The sequence below is a fragment of the Nicotiana tomentosiformis genome, chromosome 11 (genome assembly GCF_000390325.3).
Source record: "Nicotiana tomentosiformis chromosome 11, ASM39032v3, whole genome shotgun sequence".
In the NCBI taxonomy this organism is placed as follows: Eukaryota; Viridiplantae; Streptophyta; class Magnoliopsida; order Solanales; family Solanaceae; genus Nicotiana; species Nicotiana tomentosiformis.
The window spans coordinates 18,914,046-18,936,217 of NC_090822.1; the positions used below are offsets into that span (position 1 = coordinate 18,914,046).

The following is a 22,172-nucleotide window of genomic DNA, read 5'->3' on the forward strand; positions in this document are numbered from 1 at the left end:
TACTTTTCTAACAACTTTGCGAAGGCTCGATTACAGAAGTGAGTGCCTCTGTTACTAATTATTGCCCTTGGAGTGCCAAATCAGGTGAATATATTCTTTCTTAAAAACCCAATTACCCCATTTGCATCATTTGTAGGGAGCGTTGCAGCCTCCACCTATTTGGACACATAGTCCACAGCTACGAGTATGTACTTGTTGCCATATGAGATGACAAAAGGCCCCATGAAATCGATTCCCTATACATCAAACACTTTTACCTCCTGAATTGGGTTCATAGGCATCTCATGTCGGTGGGAATATTCTCGGTTCGTTGGCATTCATTACAATATTTCACCCATAAGTGTGCATCTTTGAACAATGTCGGCCAATAGAAGCCCGACTCCAAGACTTTCGCAACTGTCCTTACTCCCCCGAAATGGCCACCATATAGTGACGCGTGACACGCCTACAAAATAGAAGATTGGTCTATCTCGGGGATACACTTCCGGATCATGTTATCAACACAAATCCTGAACATATAAGGCTCATCCCAATAATACATGCGACAGTCACGAAAGAACTTTTTCTTTTGAATAGAAAAAAGGTCATAGGGGACAATACCGCTTGCCAAGTAGTTTGCAATGTCTGTATACCATGGCGCTACCTCAAGACTCGTGGCTAGTAGTTGTTCATCCGGGAAGGTCTCCACAATCTCTTCCACGTCAACCTTCTTCTTGGCTCCTTCCAACCTGGACAAGTGATCAGCCATTTGGTTCTCCGTTCCCTTTCGGTCACGGATTTCTAAGTCAAATTCTTGAAGTAGTAGCACCCATCAAATCAGGCGCGGCTTTGAATCCTTCTTATCAATTAAGTATCTGAGAGCAGCATGGTCAGTATAAATAATTACCTTAGAGCCTATCAGGTATGACCTGAATTTGTCAAATGCGAACATCACTGCTAGCATCTCCTTCTCGGTCACCGTGTAATTTAGTTGGGCACCACTCAAAGTTCTACTAGTGTAGTATATTGGATGCATGACTTTGTCTTTGCGTTGTCCAAGCACTGCTCCCACAGCATAGTCGTTTGCGTCACACATCAGCTCAAACGGTTGCTCCTAGTCAGGTGCAACTATGTTGGGTGCTTTCACCAGCCTTTTCTTCAATTCCTCAAAAGCTACCCTGCAATCATCAGAAAACACAAAAGGGTGATATTTTTCAAGCAATTTACACAAGGGGTTAGCAATTTTGGAAAAATCTTTTATAAACCGTCTATAGAACCCGGCGTGGCCAAGGAAACTTCTTATTGCTTTGACGGAAGTGGGTGGTGGAAGCTTTTCGATCACATCAACCTTTGCACGAACTACCTCGATGCCCTTACTCGACACTAGGTGCCCCAAGACTATACCTTTCTGTACCATAAAATGACATTTTTTCCAATTGAGTACCAGATTAGTCTCGGTACATCTTTTTAGAAATCTTTTCAAATTCCTTAGGCAATCATCGAATGAGTCTCCCACCACTGAGAAATTATCCATAAAGATCTCAATGATGTCCTCTACCATTTCCGTGAAGATGGCCATCATGCACCTTTGAAATGTGGCAGGTGCATTACATAGGCCGAACGGCATCCTCTGGAATGCGTAAACGCCATATGGACAGGAGAATGATGTTTTCTCTCTATCTTTCAGGGCAATGGATATTTGATTATACCCCAAGTATCCATCCAGAAAGCAAAAGTGGGACTTCCCGGCCAATCTATCTAGCATTTGATCAATGAATGGCAAGGGAAAGTGGTCTTTTCGGGTGGCCTTGTTCAATCTTCTGTAGTCCATACAAATTCGTCATCCGGTGATTGTTCTTGTTGATATCAACTCATTGTTCTCGTTATGCACTACAGTCATCCCACCTTTCTTAGGCACACATTGGACTAGGCTGATCCAGTTGCTGTCGGAGATTGGGAAAATGATCCCCGCATCTAACCACTTTATCACTTCCTTTTTCACAACTTCCTTCATGTTGGGGTTCAGCCTTCTTTGATGTTCTCTGGAAGGTCTGTGGCCATCTTTCAGTAGAATTTTATGCGTACAGAAGGCCGGGATGATCCCCTTAATGTCTGTAATGGTCCAATCAATTGCGGTTTTGCACTCACTCAATACCTGCAAAAGCTATTCTTTATGCAAATCTAACAAACCAGATGAGATAATAACAGGTAAAGTTGAGTTAAGTCCCAAGAAAGCATACCTGAGGTGAGGTGGTAGCGGTTTCAATTCTAACTTTGGTGGCTCTTCTATCGATGGCTTAGCTGGAGGAATTTTTCTTTCTTCTAAGTGTAAAGGCTCAAATTCGAGCTCTCTTTTCCAAAACCCTTGGCCTTCAAGAGCCAGCACCCACTCCGCCAAATCCTCTCCATTTACCTCATCTAAGTTCAAGAGACAGGCTGCTAGATGGTCTTTAGAGTTCAAGGTCTCATCTTCCTCCTCCAAAATTACATCCACGACTTCTATTAGAGAGCAGTTAGCAAATTCATTCGGTCGCCGCATAGATTTCTGCACGTTGAATGTTATCTCTTCATCATTTAGTCTTATTTTGAGTTCTCCAGTTTCACAGTCAATTAAATCTCTCCTAGTGGCCAAGAATGGTCTTCCCAAAATTATGGGAATCTCCTCGTCAACCCGGCAGTCTAGAATAAAAAAATCTACTGGGAACACAAACTTTCCAACCTGGACTAATACATCATCAAGGATACCAGAGGGCCTCTTCACTGTCCGGTCAGCTAGCTGTAGTAATATGGGCGTGGGTCTAGCTCTTCATATGCCTAACATTTTGTAGATAGCCAAGGGCATCAAGTTTATGCTTGCCCCTAAATCACACAATGCTTTAGCAAAAGCATAGCTTCCTATCGTGCATGGGATTGTGAAACTCCCTAGGTCTGATAACTTCTCAGTTATGGGTTCGTCACGACTGCACTACAAGTCTGTGTCAATGTAACAGTGGACAGGTCTTGAAAGTCGAATTTCCGAGACATTAAATCTTTCATCATTTTGGCATACCTAGGCATCTCTCGCAACGCATCAATCAGTGGAATATTCACTTGTATTTGTTTCAACATCTCCATGAATTTCTTATATTGCTCGTCCTTCTGATATTTTGCTAATCTCTGCGGGAATCGTGTTGGAGGTCGCTTCTTTCCTATGATTTGAGTTTTATCTTGCTCAGGCACTGCTTCTACTGTCGTTTCTTGTGCTACCTCAGTCTCCTTCGCAACCTCTTTTTGTTTGCTTGTGCTCTCTTGTGCATGTTGTACCATCACCTCAGTTAACCCTGTTAATTTATCGATCTCAATGGGTACTGGCACAATTGTTTCAGTAGGTCGGCTTTCACGAGCAATCTCTTGCTCCAGATCTAGGTCTCTACTATTTCGTAGACTCACTGCCATAAGCTGTTTCGGGCCCTGATCTTTTGGATTGATTTGTGTGTCTGCAGGTAACGTCCCTTAGGGACGATTGTTTAGATCCATAGAAATTTGTCCTAATTGAACCTCAATACCCTTTATCGTTGATTCATGTGAGTCTACTCTCTCTTGCATTTTTTCAGAGGACTCAATCAGTTGTTGCAACATACGGTTGTTGTTGTCCAGCATTCCCTTAAGTTTAGTGAACCCATCATCTTGTCTCACAATCTGTTGTTGCTGAGGGTGTTGATAAGCCAGCTGCTGATTTTGCTGGTTGTAACCTTTGGTAAGGCACCACTTGACCCTGTGGTCACATAGCTCGAGGATTGTTGTTGTTATTATACTGTTACTGTGTTGGTCTATATTGTTGATTCTGTTGACCCCAATTCTGGATACTTGCCTCTGTCCCCCATAGTTGGCTACATAATTTATATATTCCTGATAGTGCTGGTTGTCACCTTCCACACTCCACGAGCAAACATATGGTTGGTTAATGTATGGTGTACATAAGCCCCCATTAGTTGCGTCAACTATGTGAACCTGTTGCTTCTGGCATGATTCATCAATCTTCTTTGTGAGGTTACTCATTTGTATCATTAGAGTGGCCATATTCTCAGCTATGGAGTTGTTTGGGTCCAAAGCTACTGAGTGAACTACCGGAGTGATCGTAGAGGCTCTCGTCATCCATCCTGAGTTTTGGGCCATCTTATCAAGTAGGATCTTGCATTCCCCGAATGTTTTACTCAAAAATGCTCCACCTGCTGAAGCATCAACATTCGCCTTTAAGCCGTCAGCCAGTCCCATGTAGAATCTCTGCACCAATATCTGTTCGGGAATGCCATGATATGGACACTTAACCAGCATATCCTTGAACCTATCCCACGTTTCTTGTAGTGATTCTGTTGGTCTCTGCCTATAGTTCAATATACCATCAATCTGTTGGGCAGTTTTATTGGGTGGGTAGAATTTGTTCAAAGATTGCTTGACTAATTCCTCCCAAGTAGTGATGGAGTTTATGGGGAGTGAATTAAGCCAAGTCTGAGCTTCTCCTGTCACCGAGAATCGGAACAATAACAGCTTTATTGCGTCCGGTGTCACGTTAGGTTGCCTTTGCATGACACATATCGACAGGAAATTCTTCAGATATTGTTGAGGATCTTCAATGTGTGACCTTGAGAACAGTCCCTTGTTCTGCAACAAATGTAGCATGTTGTTTGTGATTTGAAATGATTCCACTTGTATTTGAGGGACTGCAGTTGCGGTTGCCAGATTATCGGTGGTGGGTTGTGCCCAATCATATAATGCTGCTTTTGGTACAAGAGGCACCACACCCTGATTTTTTGGTTCATTCGCATTGTTTCTGTTGTTGATTGGATTTTCTATTCCGTCATCCATGTTTGGTTCGATTTGTTCTGTCAAGTTTTGTTGTTGTTTGCTTTTCTTGTTTGCATGATTTAGTGCCTTGAAAACTATCTCAGGATCTGATAACGCTTCGAGCAGTTCACCAGTTCTTGAGGAGTTCCTAGGCATGCACATATAACACACAAGACTACAAACGTTAGAATTTCAATGTATTTGATTTAGAACGAAGAAAATTGACTACACTAAGAATTCTAGCACTTCTTTTAGCTGCAATTAATAACACCGTTAAGTCCCCAAAAACTGAGCCAAAATTTAATCACGCCCAACTATACCTTATAAAAAGGACAAGCGGTCGTCGCAAATATATCCCGGCTAATAAGTCCGGAGTCGAATCCCACATGAAATTAACCTATCAACTACAGCTGCTAGACTCGCACAAATTCACGCAATCAATCTTCAGAAATATTTAAACAACAATTTAGATGTTTATTAACTAAATATTACGTAATAAAAATGCAATAATAAATAACTAACTGCGAACGGTTTGTAAATAAGAATTGGAATGATCTAAGGTTGTGATTTCCCCTATTGTCGGAATCTTTTCCGGTAGGTTTTCTATAAATTCGCCTAAGTTTTCTCTACCGATCATGAGCACTCTGACTATCGTAACTCTCTCCCGAGTAATTACCATAATTGACTAGACATATTCTCCTAAATTACGCTAGTTGGCCTTAAGTACAACTCACTCAGATCGTACCAAGGTTTCGTTATCCCTAATCCCACCTTTAAACCATCCGTATTGATCCCTCATATACGTTAGGAGTGATATTGTTTAACAACTACCTAAATATGTACTCTCTCCCGAGTAATACATACTAAATAGGCACAGCTAATTGAGGGGCCTTCAATCAACCACATGAATAATATTGTTGAACAAATAGAGAAAATACTACGGCAAATTTATATTAACGTAACAAGAAAATCATCATTCAATAGGTTCCATCAAAACCCTAGATTAGGAGTTTAGCTACTCATACTCATAGTAAAAAAATTTCAAATATTTTGCATAATTCAATTATAAAGTAAAGATGAAAGGATGTAGAAATCGGTGATTCTAACTCCCAACGGGTGACTCCACAAGCTATTCTTGCCTCCGGTTACAAAAGTCCCCCAAAAGTGGCATTTTTAGGTCTATTTATATGTGTAGGAAAAGACCTAAACGTGTAGGCAAAGTCCTAGTCAAACCCGGAGATGAAATAAGTCTTCAAAACTCGGACTGTGCATGCCCAAACCTGGCCTCGCGGGGCCTAACGCCTGGTGGACCTCGTTCCAGGCCTGGCGTAGCCAGGTATAAGGCCTGGTCAAGCTCGCCTTCTGCCCCGCCTCTCCAGGTCTCTCGCCAGCTATAAGCCTGGCGTCGCCAGGTATAAGGCCTGCTCTAGGCCTGGCTTCGCTAGGTATAACGCCTGGTGTAGGCCTGGCTTTGCCAGCTTCTCTTTTTCAACTGCTCCCGAGCACGCTTTCGACTTTTAAGTATCCTTTTTGCTCTATTTTAATCTCCAATTCACCTACACATAAAATGGACTTCATTACGAGCAAATAAAGTATAATTTATCATTAAAGCGTATAAAATGCAAGGCGAATAATGTGCTAAACCATGAATTATAGTCACACATCAGTTCACAATATTACGTTTACCTCCCTTTTTCATATTTGGTGTAACAAAACTATTAATTGACTAAAAATAGACAAGTTTGCCCCTAGCGAGTTAATTTTGTTTTTCTTCTATTTTGTATGACAAAGCTTCTTTTACTTTTTTTAGTAATCACTTCTACGAATAAATAATACATCCATGCTACTCAATTGTTTTAAGGGATATCCATGAATATTAAGTAATAAAACATAATTGCATACGTATTTAGAGACCCTGCAGCCGGAAAGTGAAAGATTTTAGCGATCAAATATCAACGTGACATTGTTATCGTGCAACGCAATTAAAAGCACGAATACCCTTAGCGAAATGTCGTTCGCCTTTTTTACCCTTAGAAATATATTTTATATTGGACAAAATAGTAATTTTTTTATCTTCCTAATATTTAGGAATTCTAAATCAACTAAAATTTTATTTATTATATCTTTCCTTATTTGATTTATGTACAATTAATGAATATTCAAGCTAAGTGATTTTGGCCAAACAAATTAAAACACTCTTAGTGGAAAGGAAAATTGATAACGTAGATTTACGGAAATGATCCGCATATTCTATTCCCTTTTTCCCTAAACATTAGAAAAAGTATAGTTATAGTTGTGTCATAATTAAATTAAATAATTTATATAAGGTAAAATTATAATTAATTTTAAAGTTATTTTCTACAGAATTCAAATAAGGAAAGATATAATAAATAAAATTTTAGTTGATTTAGAAGTCCTAAATATTAGGAAGATAAATAAATTACTATTTTGTCCAATATAAAATATATTTTTAAATAGTAAAAATTATATAAATATTATACAAATTGATAGAGAGAATCTTCTATACTATCTTAACAGCATGAAATCTCAAGAAATAATTAAGCCTTTGAATTAATAAATCAGCAAACAAATTCAATTCAATATTTTTCAAAATCATTATGTAAGTAAAATTATTTGTCAAGTTGATGAAACTTTTAAGGTACATAAATTTATTTTCACTAGAAAAGCATCGGCTGTGAAAGAAATAAGAAAATAGAGCAAAATCCATTAATAAAATAGTATTAAAAATTAGATTGATAAACAAGCTAAGTTGAATTTTAAGGATATAACATAAGACGAAAGGTATTCAAAAGAAGTGTTGTTATCATTTTTCTTTCTTTGTATATTCATTCCAATAAATGATAATTCCTTATATTTTTTAATATAGTATTATATATTTTTGTAATTCAATATTAGTTACTTAAAACTTTTATTGTTATTTATTAATATTTTTCTATGAGGAGTTCTACCTCATCACTCACAAATTTCTAAAATACCAAAAAATTCAAATTCTTCAATTTGTTTTGTTCTCTTTGAATAATTGTGGTAAAAGTATCTTTTGTGTTATTTGCTTATAGTATTTGGTAACAAAGATAACAATAATTTTCATAAGATATTTCGCGCCTCATAAATCATAATAAGGGCATATAAAAACTTATGTGAAGTAGGATTTTTTTGTTTTGTTGAGATAGCTTAGTCAGATTAATATTCGTTATTTTAGGAACTTACATTTTTTTCTTTAATACTTGTTCAATAATAAAAAAAACATATTATTTAATAATATTTATGTAACTTTTAAAATTTGTATATTCATTGACACGCACAGGTACACGCGCAAAGCGCGTACCTTAAGACTAGTATATATATAGATGAAGAATTAATTCAAATAGCCATCTACCCAACCACTTAAACTAAAATTAATCGATTAATATATAATAAATTCTTACTCTATGTATAATATGTGTATAATCATATATCGATTAGATAATCAGTTTCTAATTGATTAAAATAAATTAACATACAGAACAAGATCAAATAGAATATGGACCATTTCTTTTCACTAGGGATGTACAAAGAAAACCGATAAATCGCACTAACCCGATAATCCGAGTCAAACCGTGCAAAAAAATCCGATTGTGGTTTGGTTTGATTTGGTTTGGTGTTGGAAAAAAACCCGACCATAATCGGTTTGGTTTGGTTTTAACTAAAAAATATCAAACCGAAACCAAAACAACCCGACATTATATTTATACAATTTAAAAAAATATTTTATGCATATAAATATTTATTGTAATATAATTTATAAATATTTCTTAAATTTGTTCACAATTTTATCTTTAAAAGTATTATTTAAAGTTTGGACTTAACATTCTTGAATTGTCCAATAAAGTTTATATAAAGGTAGTAAGTCAAATAAAGTTCAAATCAATGCTAATGCTAATAAAGGAAATTCAATTCAACACTAGAAATGACAATAGTGTTGGATATTTATTTTTTAGTTTTGCATTGATTTATAATGAAAATGTATAACCTAGTTTATCTTTTTTTATGCTTAGTTGTGTAATTAATTGCACTTATTAATTGTACTTATTTTAGCACGACCTATATAGTATTTTTAGATTATGTTAATTTTTATTATGGTGTATTAATTAGTAATATTTTCTTTGTGCGATTTTATTATCTATGTTATTGAATATTTTAGTACAATGTTATGACTCATCTCATATTATTATTTTATTTTATTGGAAAATACATTATATAGTTGTATCCTACTAGGACTAAGATAAATATTTGGAGCATAAGTTACATATTTTGTGCTATTAAGACTTTACCGGGAAAAAAATTCGAAAATCCCAAAAAAACCGAAATAACCGAGAAAACCGAGATTGAAAAATCCGACTTTATTGATTTGGTTTATAAATTTAAAAATCTGACACCATTGGTTTGGTATGGCATGTGGGCCGGTTAGGACCGGCACCGGCCCAGGACCGCAAGCCCACATGGGCGGTGGGCCTAAACGGTCCTAACCGGATAGGACCGGGACCGTGGGGTGGTGGGTCGGGTGGTGGGCCGGGTAGTGGGCCGGTCTCATAGGGGAGGCCAGCCGAGACCGGGACCGTTTAGAACCGGGACCGGCTGAGAAGTGGGTCGGTTCAAGCGGTCCTAAATAGTCCTAAACGGTCCTAAACGGACCCAACGAATAATTTAAAAAAAAAAAAAATTGACCGTTTGGCCATTTAAAAACTAGCCGTTTGGTCTGCCAAAATAGTCGTTTTGTCTACCAAAATAGCCATTTAATCCCCCAAATTTTGTTTTAACCTCAAACTTTTTATAATTACACTTTTTCCCTATTTTCAACTATAAATACCCCCTCATTCTTTTATTTTCCTCACAAAATCATCAATCTCTCTCTAATATTCTTCTATAATTGCTTACTTAATTGTTACAATTTGTGCAAAATTGTGAAGTTGGTGAATTGAAGTCTTCAAGTCTTCAACGATAATTATTTTTCAACAAGTTATTCATCAATTTGGTAAACTCGTTCTAACTCTTAAGTTTTAATATTATAGTTTTGTTTGTTTTATTTACTTTGCTTGATTAATTAATATAGCTTATTCCCTAAAAAAATATTTAGTAAAAATAAGAGAAAATCCAAGAGTGGTGAATCTAGTGGCCAATCTGTTCCTCCTCCACTTTCCCCGGTTCCCCGGCCGAAACCTGTTACCCGTCCTACACCTGCTATTCTTGATAGCGATAATAATTTATTATAATTTACCGAGAGTCAATTTTGCCATAATATTGCACCCGGTGAACAATTAAACCATGAATATATGAATGCTCTTTATGGTAATCCAACTATTGATGAAAATGATGATGAAGAAATAGATTTTGATGAAACGCAACCGGATGACGATACACCCACTAGTCCTGCTCCTGAAGTTAACCCAACTAATAATAATCCAAATGATCCCCCGTCTGACCCTCCTGTTACTCCCCCTACTTTTTCTAGACAACCTTCTAAACGGGCAGAAACATCTCTTGTTTGGCCATTGTTTACTCAACTAAGAGAAAAAAATAGGGCTAAGTGTAAAACTTGTGGCAAAGAGTTAGTTTTTAAATATGTTGGATGGGGGGGGGGGGGGGGAGGACGGGAAGTTTGACTAGACACATATTGCTACACCCTCAAGATAAAGCTAGATATTTTCGTATGAAAGCTTTGGCCGAGGGGACAAGTGCACCTAGTTAGGCTGACCTTAGCACTGGGTCAAATCAATTTCAACCGGAAATTAACACTGTTACCGGTGGTATTTTATATTATGATCCAAAAAAAGATCGGAAAGAATTGGCAAAAATGGTTACTGTTATTAGCACCTTGTTGTGCTCACTCCATAGGGGGGAGGAAGACTAAGAAAGATATTGCCATAATTTTTTAATGCTATAATAAAAAATATAACGCATTGCTTTGAATATCTCTTTATAATATTTTTATCTTTTTATATACCTTAAGCTATACATATAGTATAATATAGTATATACTATACTCTTCTCTCTCTCTCTCTCTCTCTCTCTCTCTCTCTCTCTCTCTCTCTCTATATATATATATATATATATATATATATATATATATATATATATATATATATATATATATATACATAGTATATAAGCCATATTCGATAGTATACATCTTACGATATACTATATATACATCTTAATATAGTAAGATGTATATTTAGTATATATATATATATATATATATATATATATATATATATATATATATATATATATATATATATATATATATATATATATATATATATATATATAATAGTATATAAGCCATATTCGATAGTATACATCTTACGATATACTATATATACATCTTAATATAGTAAGATGTATATATAGTATATATATATATATATATATATATATATATATATATATATATATATATATATATATGGGGCTTGATATCTCTCTCTCTCTCTCTCTATATATATATATATAGTATATAAATCGAATATAGCTTATATATCTTAAGATGTATATATAGTATAGTATAGTATATATATATTATAACGCATTACTTTGAATATCTCTTTACAATATTTTTGTCTTTAAATTTGAATTAAAAAATTTAGGTGACAATTCTATAATATAATTTACTAGGAATTGCTTAAAAATAGAAAGTTTTCGTTGGCCAACTTGTATAAAAATAATTTAAAAAATAGAAAGTTTTAGTTGGACCCACTTAGGACCGTTTGGGCCCGCTTAGGCCCGATACCGACCCACTTAACACAGGACCACTAGTTCGTGGTCCCGATCCCAGACCGATTCCAACGAGAAGCCCGCAAAGTCCGGGATCGCTTAGGACCGGCCCACCTAGGACCGGACCACTTAGGACCGAACCCGCAAAGCCCACTTAAAACCTGGCTCGGCCCACATACCACCCCTAGTTTGTTAATTGAAAAATCCGAACCAAGTCCCCATACTTTTCACATATCAAAAGCTGGACTTTGTTGTGGCTGGACAAGATACATTACCTTTTTCTTTGTTATTAAGAAGCTTTAACTCCTTGTTTTACGGAGTTAGTGATAATAAATAAGTTTAATGAATAGAGATGAATTGATTAAAAAAATAAAGTTCTGTTTATGTTGTCAGAATACTTGATTGATTCAACTCGCTGTCTCTTTCGAAGTTAGAAGCCAAACTGTAAATCTTTGGAAGTAATATCTACCTCATGTTATATTGCAGATTTTGGAGAGAAAGCATAAGAAAAATTCAAAATCTTAACACCCGAAACGGGCAAGAAAAGAAGGTATTTTAAGAAACTGATACAAATTACTCTAGGAAAGAATATTGACGTTCTTCTGAATTCTGCAAAAACATTTCACCCTTACCATCACCTTTCATCAACACTCATTGTCGTGAATCTCTCTCCTTCCACAGCCCACATTCTAGTGACTAAAAACACGAAAAATGCTGGAAAGGTAGTTAAACGAAGAGAAAGGGAGAAAGAGGAGCGATAGATTTCGTGAGACAGTCGTGTGACATAGGAGTGACATTCGTTTTAAAATAGCTTGAAGAGAAGACCACCGTGAGTGGCGAAGAAGGGAGCGAACACGAGGGATTCGACAGCCATCAGCTTGATGAGAATGTTCAATGATGGTCCAGATGTGTCCTTGAGAGGGTCACCAACAGTGTCACCAATAACAGCAGCCTTGTGTGCGTCAGATCCCTTGGGGCCAAGTGTTCTTGCGTGTTCTGAGACTCCGGCCTATCATTCAAAAACCAACACAAATAATTAGTGTTGAAATATAGTTTCTATTACTTTGGTCCAAATTAAAGGTCCAACTAAAATATTTTACCTCAATGTACTTCTTAGCATTATCCCAGGCACCACCTGTATTAGATGCAGAGATGGCAATCTACAAGAACAAAGTTGATCCACTATTAGAGATTCAGACCATCAGGGAAGTATTCAAAAATACATCATCAATATATGATATGTTTACCTGTACACCGGAGACGAGAGATCCTGCAAGCACACCAGAAAGTGTTTCGACGCCAAACAAGATCCCAACAATCAATGGAGTGAGCATGACAAGAGCACCAGGTGCAATCATCTCCTTGATCGATGCATCTGTAGAGATCTTGACACAGGTGGCGTAGTCAGGCTTGGCAGTTCCTTCCATGAGACCAGGAATGGTGTTGAATTGCCTGCGCACTTCCTCAACCATCTTAAGAGCAGCACTTCCAACACTCTTCATTGTCATGGCGGAGAACCAATAAGGAAGCATTGCACCGACTAGCAAACCAATAAATACTTTAGGTGTCAAGACATCTACAGTGGAAATTGCTGCTCGGCTGACAAATGCTCCAAAGAGGGCCAGAGACACGAGAGCAGCAGAACCAATGGCAAATCCCTGTCATCATTAAAGGTACAATCGAAGTTGTCATCACAAGATAATATAGCGACTTCACACTAAACCCCAGACAAAGTTTAACGTGCAAGTATAAGCAAATTCATTTTACCTTTCCAATAGCTGCAGTGGTGTTTCCTGCAGCATCAAGTGCATCAGTTCTCTCTCTGATTCTGTGGCTCATTCCAGCCATCTCAGCAATGCCTCCTGCATTATCGCTGATGGGACCATATGCATCAATTGCCAAACCAGTGGCTATAGTGCTCAGCATTCCTAGGGCAGCAACTGCAATGCCATACATTGCAGCAAAGCTGAAGCTAACAAATATACTGACTGCTATGGCAAAAATGGGGATGATCACTGATTTATAACCCAAGGCAAGGCCGAAAATAACATTTGTTGCAGCACCAGTACGACATGAATCAGCAACATCTTGCACAGGGCTGGAAAGGGAAAAGGACAGCTTAAAATTTCTGATATACAAGAGCCAATGAAGCTCAGAAATTGATCACAAAAAACAGGTACCCACCTGTAAGCATTGCTGGTATAGTACTCAGTGACGAACCCAATAATAAGTCCAGCCCATAAACCAACACCGACACACAAGAACAACTGCCTGCAAGTTTAAATCAGATTCAGCTACCTGTGCGCCCCAGTATTAAATATTTTAAGAGACAGGGAAAGAAAGGTCAAAATGCAGCTTTTTCATCCATTCAAATGGAAAAAGGTTTTGTCAAATCTTCTGGAGGGGATTCTTCTATCTTCATACTCATTTCATGCTTACAACTTCCAGTCTTTCACAACCAATCCCAAATAATATGAACCAATATACAGACAATGAGACAATGCAGGGGTGTCACTACACCAAGTTATAAAAGTAACAGCGGATTTCAGACTTACCAGCTTTTTACTTCTTTCTGAGCCCCGAAATTGAATATTGTGAAGGTCGATGGAAGGGCAATCCAAGTAACAACAGCAATTCCAACTGTCATGAGAGCAGTTGAGATTACAAGTTGCTGCTTTAATGCTGGCTCAATTTCCTTAACAGCCTTGACTTCAAAGAAATCAGTTGCAAATAAGGTGGTAAGCAAACAAACGAGGATGCCAACAGAGCTGACAAGAAGGGGATATAGCATAGCAGTGAACTCATGGTTGACACCGAAGGAGGAGATTGAAGCAACAACAAGAGCTGCACAGGATGACTCTGCATAAGACCCAAACAGATCTGATCCCATACCAGCAATATCTCCGACATTGTCACCGACATTGTCAGCAATAACCTGAGAGACCATTTACACTTCAGAGCTAACTAGAAAAGGCTGACTAAAAAGTACTAAGTTTTAAGTGGATTGTTAAATTCTAATTGATAAATAATCATACCGCTGGGTTTCTAGGATCATCTTCAGGGATGTTCCTTTCCACCTTGCCCACAAGATCAGCTCCAACATCTGCTGCTTTGGTATAAATACCTCCAGCAACTCTACCAAAGAGGGCCATTGAAGATCCACCAAGCCCATAACCTGTTATAGCCTCAAAAAGACCTTCCCAGTCATCACCGTAGTACAACTTAAATAGAAGGATGGTTATGTACAAAACCAGAAGACCGTTTGCAGCGAGAAGGAAACCCATCACAGCACCAGATCTGAATGCAACAATAAAAGCCTTCCCAACACCTTTTCTAGCCTCCAAGGTAGTTCTGGCATTTGCATATGTAGCAATTTTCATTCCAAGGAACCCGGACACCACAGATGTAACAGCACCAAGCAAGAAAGATACGGTGCTGAAGACAGCAGTGGCAAGAGCGGGCTTGCAAGTTTTGGCGCTGTCATATGTACAAGGTTGGTTCTTTGTGCTGAAACCCTCAACAGAGCCGAGGAAAAGGAAGATTAAAATTGCAAAAGCAACCATGAAAATACCAACATACTGGTACTCGGTAAAAAGGAATGATGTTGCACCTGTGGCATCATTAGATTCGAAGTTATTATAAAAGGGTAGAGTTTTTTTCAGGGAGGTTACATTATAAAAGTTAACAATCAGGTAAGAGTTTTTTTAAGCTCTATGAGACACTGACTATGCAGCAACAATAAAAAATCTTCTTTACCAAAGAGTAGCTTTGCAATGTTCCAAAAATATTATCACCAAAAAGAGAAACTATAGGCATTTGCAAAACAGAAGTTGACCAGAAAGCCATTTATCAAATGAACTTAAACAAATCTAGCAATTCATACAACAGGAAAAAGGAAAAGCCTTTTCAACCATTCGACATCCATTATGAGGCCAGTTGGTATACTCAAGATTTCACTGCCAAAACTGTTCAATTTTACACTGAACATTGTTTTGTCAACATTTTCAGTTTCTTTTTTTTTTTTTTTTTGGGGGGGGGGGGGTTCAACCATGTATACTGAGGCCAAAGCACTTTTTTTGTATTTCTTTTTTCTGTTTTTTTCTTTTTTTGTTGATGAGAAAAGCCATAATGGCTTATCCGCAGAAATGCAATCTCATTGGCAGAGTGTAAAATGTTCAGAATGCAATCTCATTGGCAGAGTGTAAAATGTTCAGATCCCACTAACATGAGACATAAAATTCTTCTAATTTCTTTTCATATAATTTAATATTCTGAAACAGCCATCCAGGATGGTCAATGTAAATACAAAAGTAACCTTGTATAAATCAGGGCAATTTCATCCCTCTAAACCTAATATCAACCTTTTCTATGAAATTATTAAAAAATGCTCAGATATAATACTCATATCCATAAGATACTGAAAAAAAAGAATTAGATTTGTTTATCTTAATTCATAATTAGCAAAAAGACTTTAAGCATTAAGTATCTCAAAATCAGCAGCCTTGCCACTAAGGTGGCTTTCTATATTATACAACTGACACGTGATGGTGATGATAGCAAATTACCAAGCCAACACGGCATGTTAGATCTACTAGTGTCATAACAACACCGACAGGCAAGTGTTTAACAGCAACTAGGAATTTCTTATTTTAGGTATGAAAACTTGCTTGAAATAGTACCTAATTTGCAATTAATTATGCCCTTCATAATCGCAACCACCAAAGAAAGTTCCACTATAATTAAAGACCAAAAGTAAAGTCCAAGTCTAGAAAACGTGTCACATAAGCAAGAAAGAATTACATACTAACTTAATAGAGTTGAAGCCCTATGCAGTATAAAAAATATTTACGCAATCAAACTACATATAATAATTACACTGAGAATTTGCATGGTAAGAATTAATTGATAACCTAATAAAAATAATAACTACCTTACTATCATAGGTTTAATTGATAGTGAAATTTTTTTACGTAGTATAAAGTAATATTTACACAATTAGATTATATATAAGCTAATTACATGTGAATCTATACGATAATTAATTAGTAACCTAGTAAAATGATAATTAACTTTCAATCACTAATTAAAATCACAAGTAGTGGAAATAATATTTTATGCAGGTAAAAAATATTTATACAACACAAATCACATATAAGGTAATTACATGTAAATTTATATAATAAAAATTAACAGGTAACCTAGTAATTGTGATAACTAACTTGCTATCACTATTAAAGTATATAGGAAAAAACTTTAATGCAGGGTAAAAATTTAAGGTTAGCACATGAATCTATGTGACAAAAATTAAGTGATAACCTAATAAAAATAATATTAACTTGTTATCACAAATTAAATTACTAATAGTTTAAAAAGTCTTTGTACTATACTATCAGTGTATATAACTAAAATAACTTAAATCCAATTGATAACGAGAACAACACGGAATGAACGAAGAAGCTAGATCTTTATCCATCAGCAAAAAAGAAACTAATTTACAGCATTAATCAGCATATCACAGCATCTGAATTACCTAAACAAACAAAATCAAACAATTAAATTAACATAATTACAAAAAATTACTCTAAATTAACCTCGCAGTAAGCACAGCAACAGTTCTTATCATTTTACTCATATTCACCGTCAATAAAATTAAGAAAAACCATTCCACAAAATGTATCTGTATAAATTAAGTGCATAAATCAAGGTTTATCAGCTATTCGGCAAAAAAAATAATCAAATTAAAGGCAAAATTTCAAAAACCACATAAATGAGTTCAAAAATTATACTAAGAGTTCTATTGTATTAAGTAATTACAGATAAATTTCCTAATAAATTAGTAATCTCATAAAAAAAAGATAACTAGCCTGCTATCACAAATTAAAATTCATTTAATCCAAAAACCAAACAACAGTAAAAGCAAACGTGACGTATTACTGCGTTAATTCTTTTTTTACCTTCGGAAATGGCGTTTTGAATTTCGGCGCATTTCTGAACAACGTTATGGTCATTAATGCCTTCTTCTTCTTCAATGAGCGATTCTGCAGCGTAACCATTCTTATCGTCGGCGCCGCCGGAGGACTTTTCAGTACTGAGCGTCACTTTAGAGACGAGAAACCATTGAAAAAGCGAGAAAGCGATGCCGACAACGGCACATACCGGAATCAAAATCTCCGTTCCGAGATCTGATAAAATTGGCGCTCCCATAACTCCGACCGACGGCGGAATACCGGAGCTCCGGTGAGAAATGAAGAAAAAAAATAGAGAGAGAAAATGAGATTCGTGTAAAGTTTGCTTTGTGGTTACACTGAAGAAGTGTGAAGATAGATATGTGAGAAGGTGTTTATGTGTTGATATTTATAGTGTAAAGCTGCGCCAGTCAGGTATATAGATAATTGGATTTCTGTTAGGTTGTAAAAATCAAAACTACGGACTTTCTATTTTTCTTTTTCTCTTCATTTTTGTTTTCAAATTCCTTTTTATTAACTATTGCTCAAGTGCTCATTTATTAAAGAAAATTTAGGTGGGGTTTGGTTAAAGTTTTTCAAAACTTGAGTTTGCCTATTACATTTTTGTGCATTTGGAGTAATGATATTTGCATATCTTAAAGATAATTTTATTTTAAAATAAATTTAGGTGAGGTTTGTCTGAAATTTTTTGAAACTTGAGCTTAAAAATTTTTTCAGAACGTTATACGATCAGGTCACTTAAAGATAATTTATTTAATAAGTATTAAGTAGTAATTACTATTTTAGATAATAATGTATATGTTATAACAAGTTAAATTATGTTGACTGTGTAAAAAAATTTTACACATATTAATATATATAACTTAAATTTTTTGAAAAGAAATATTAATTTAAGATTCTTTTGAAAAAGAATAACTTTTTGTAAGATTTTTCAAACTCTGTTTTTGAAATATCTCCAACACTCAAAGAATAGTATTTGGAGTTTTTAAAATTTAGAAATATTGAGTTTGAAAATCTTTTTTTTTTTTTTTGGTAGAAAAAAATAAGTTTCCTTGCAAAGCAAATCAAATGATTTTTTCTCAAATAATATACACTGAAATAAACAAGCTGCTAGATTTTAAACTCGAGTCTCAGCTACCTAATTGACAGTTGAGAATCTGAATGTATTGATCTAGGGAGAGTTGAGGAACTAACTTGGTAAAAATATGACATTATATATTACGAAAGCTTTTGTCCAATTATATTTTAAAAAACTAAATTATGAATGGTAAATAAGGTAATAACCAATCTAGCTTGTTAATTATGTGCAAATAAATCTTATGCATCAATAAAAGACTATTGTCTTCCCTATTGTTAATAATTAATTTATTTTCTTTATTAGATAACTTTAGTTAAATCTTGTGTATCAAAGGCAGTGTTACGATTTAAAGTTTGTGGATACATGATTGTACTTCTTTTAAGTTACTGAATTTTAAATTAATAATTTATTCATATTCAATAATATTTTTTTAGACAAGTACAAAATTGGAACCAAAGCTATTGAGTTCGACTGAACACGTTATCGACACTCTAGCTCCGCCATATGCACCGAAAGCTTAAAAAGAACATAAACAATTTTCTAAAACAATAACATTGTCCTGTCATGATCAAGGGCGGAGCTAGTGTTCTGGCTACGGGTTTAGCGAACTCAACAGCTTTGGTTCAAACCTTATATTTGCCATGAATAATTTATTGATTATTTATAATTTAATAATTTAGCACCCAATAACTTAAAATGTTTAGAATCCGAACCCATAATCTTAAGATCTTAGTTCCGACCTTGGTCATGATACTAAAAAGATCAAACACCCGTTAACTAATATTATCTTAGGCGTTTTTTGGTATTTTAAATATTGTTATACTACGTACTCCTTTCGTTTACTTTTACTTGTCCACTATTGATTTTGCACGCCCCTTAAAAAATAATAAATGAAACGCATAATTTACCATGATACCTATATTAATTGATGCATATCTTTAATGAATTTGAGAAAATAATTTGAAATGAGTAATTAATATAGTGGGTATAATAGGAAAAAATAAATTGTCTTCTCTTGATATGCTAAAAGTGACAAGTAAAAGTGAAAAATCTATTTTTAGAATATTGGACAAGTAAAAATAAACGGAGGTAGTAGCAAGGAATAACGTTTTCAGCCAACACTATAAGCTTATAATATTTTGATCATTACTCTTTTTAGAATAAAATGATTGAGGCTAACTAAAAAAAATAGATAGCTTTATCCAAATTCCAAAGCAATAAATTTTTGAAGGTCTTAAATTAAACAGAAAAGTTATGAAAAAAAGGTAAGAGAATTAAAGTTAGTGTGAATTACACGCTAAGTAATGCAACCAATATAGGGGATAATAAGATAGAGCAATCACGTCAGAGATGAGAAAGATAAAGAGATTAGCTTCAACCCTTCTAACGGACAAAAGAAACCGAATATATTCGTAAAAAAGGAATGCAGTCATTAATTAAAAGATAATTAAAAGTCTTAACGACTCTCTAAAATATCTCCCTTAAATAAAATAAAATAAAATAGATAGAAGAGAAAACCATAGAAGGAAAGGTGGCATATTCGGATAAACTCTTTACCGATTTACTGTGTAAGGTTAAGTTCTGTGAGGCTTACGCCCTCAAGCGTCCGATTATGCGCTCTAAATAAGCCTAACAATCAACACTCGATATTCGCCCCAATAATTCTTTTACAAATCATGTGTCGAATTTACTTATTAGTATCGTTGACTCTCAAAATTATTTAACAAATGAATAATTAATTTTATTTATTTATAGGAATATGAAAAAGTGTGAACAACTCAAATAACGAACTATAGTGTTGCATATTTACTAGTAATTGAGAATATCGTGAGGGTGAATATCATTGAATATCTTTTTCTGAAAATAGATAACCAAAATTTATATCTTTACTTGCTAGATCTCTATGTCTTAGTTCAATGTCTCTCAAAAAATTTCATACATTTATCATTTTGCTAATTAAAAGTAATTTGAATTTGCTCATAAAAGAGTAGTAATATCTTAAATTGTAGTATTAATAAAATTAATTGAGTATTTACTTTTAGGGAGGTAAAATGTGTATTTTGATAATGTCTTCTATGAAATTATAATTTTTTAATTGTTTGAAAGTTAAGACGTTATAGTTGATTTATATTTCATACCAACTTTAATAGTAAAGTTAAGACATTATAGTTGATTTATATTTCTTAATAACTTTAACAATATTGCTTTATTTATACTTGTAAAATATGCTAGATATTTTACTTTTTATGGGTTTCTTTAATTCTTTTTAGTTTTCCTAAACTCTTAATGCATTTTTATATTTTTATGTTATGGTACTATATTATTAATTTATAAATTAAGAATTTAATGATGTATTGTGTCTTACACCCTATATGTCAGAGGCTTACACTTAGTCCAGTATCAAGTAAAAAGCCCGCTTTATGCCCTCACATTTTAAAATACGAAAATTCTCCAATTTTTAATCAAACATTTTGGGTTTGAAATCCTATATATGAACACTTAACGTATGATTGGTGCGTTACTGAATCTGTTTGAAAACCGATAAAAAAGGGAACTATTTCTTTCCTTTTATCAGAATTTGAACTCTTTTCTAGGAATCCTGCTTTTTCCAATTCCCTTTTCCTTTTTATTATTCTACTTTTTTCCCCTCTTTTTTTGCTTTTTAAAGGGAACGAATTCAAATAAGGAGTAGAGGGAGGGAAAGAAGGAGAAATTCAAAGAAAAAGGAGATGTTGTAGGAAAATTCTTGGAAATAGTTCTTATTCTCATAAGTTTAGAAGCTAGAAAAGAGGACAAATTATTGAACCACATGAATCTGGCAAGCTTTTGACAATGGTGGGATCATGAGACACATCAAGCAAAGATTTATTTTCTGGCCAAATGTGGTATTTGTACGAGCTAGTTAATGCCATGCAATTAAGTTCAAAATAAGAAGACCTTAATATACTACTACTAGACATTGTGTGGACTAAATAATTTTGAACTAAGATCTTAATGGATAATACCTGGGCCTACCTTGTTGGCACCTCGTCTCTCTTTATGCTTTCTGTCTGTCTACAAGTGGAACACGTTAATAAAAAATATTCAAGTAAAATAGCCATCAAATATTAATTGATGTTGAGATAGAGTCCTTACGGAGATACTTCTATTATCAGATAAGGCAGAATTAACCTGGAGATCAACCATAAGGACCGACTACGGGAGATAGTCAAAGGAGACTCGTCCTAATTAGGGTAATATAAATCTCATTTTATTTACTAAAATTTGCACAAAAATATGGTCTTGACGCTAAAGAAGCTAAAATGAACCATGGGAGATCAGGTTTTAAATCTCAATACATAGGTAAAAAGTAATTGACAAGAGGGAGTTGCTCCGATGGTCAACGCCCTCCACCTACAACTTCAGGATTGTGGGTTCGAGTCATCAAAGGAGCAGTGACTCCAACAAATAGGGGATCAAAGGGGAGGGAAAAAAATTATTTACATTGTCTAAAATTTTGGGGACGTAGTAATTGGTACAAAGTAATAGGTAAGTGATTGAATAATCTGGAT

The 22,172-nt window shown here is 34.9% G+C and overlaps 3 protein-coding genes across 3 annotated transcripts; all 3 read right to left on the bottom strand.

Moving 5' to 3' along the window:
- Window positions 1-1,093: 1,093 nt before the first annotated feature.
- Window positions 1,094-3,414, bottom strand: LOC138901103 (uncharacterized). The gene is made up of 4 exons (XM_070188836.1): window positions 3,029-3,414; window positions 2,837-2,939; window positions 2,220-2,755; window positions 1,094-1,157 (listed from the first exon to the last, which is right to left on the bottom strand). Exons 1-4 carry the CDS (start codon window positions 3,412-3,414, stop codon window positions 1,094-1,096), a joined length of 1,089 nt encoding a protein of 362 aa, XP_070044937.1.
- A 57-nt stretch (window positions 3,415-3,471) lies between these two features.
- LOC104094218 (uncharacterized) lies at window positions 3,472-4,959 on the bottom strand. The gene has a single exon (XM_070188837.1). The coding sequence runs from the start codon at window positions 4,957-4,959 to the stop codon at window positions 3,472-3,474; it is 1,488 nt and encodes a 495-aa protein (XP_070044938.1).
- Window positions 4,960-12,080: 7,121 nt separating this feature from the next.
- On the bottom strand, window positions 12,081-17,910 carry LOC104094216 (pyrophosphate-energized vacuolar membrane proton pump-like). Its single transcript, XM_009600092.4, has 8 exons — window positions 17,532-17,910; window positions 14,613-15,187; window positions 14,133-14,512; window positions 13,762-13,848; window positions 13,345-13,675; window positions 12,825-13,235; window positions 12,678-12,737; window positions 12,081-12,586 (listed from the first exon to the last, which is right to left on the bottom strand). The coding sequence occupies exons 1-8, from the start codon at window positions 17,779-17,781 to the stop codon at window positions 12,380-12,382; spliced, it is 2,301 nt and encodes a 766-aa protein (XP_009598387.1). The 5' UTR covers window positions 17,782-17,910; the 3' UTR covers window positions 12,081-12,379.
- Between the last annotated feature and the right edge of the window lie 4,262 nt (window positions 17,911-22,172).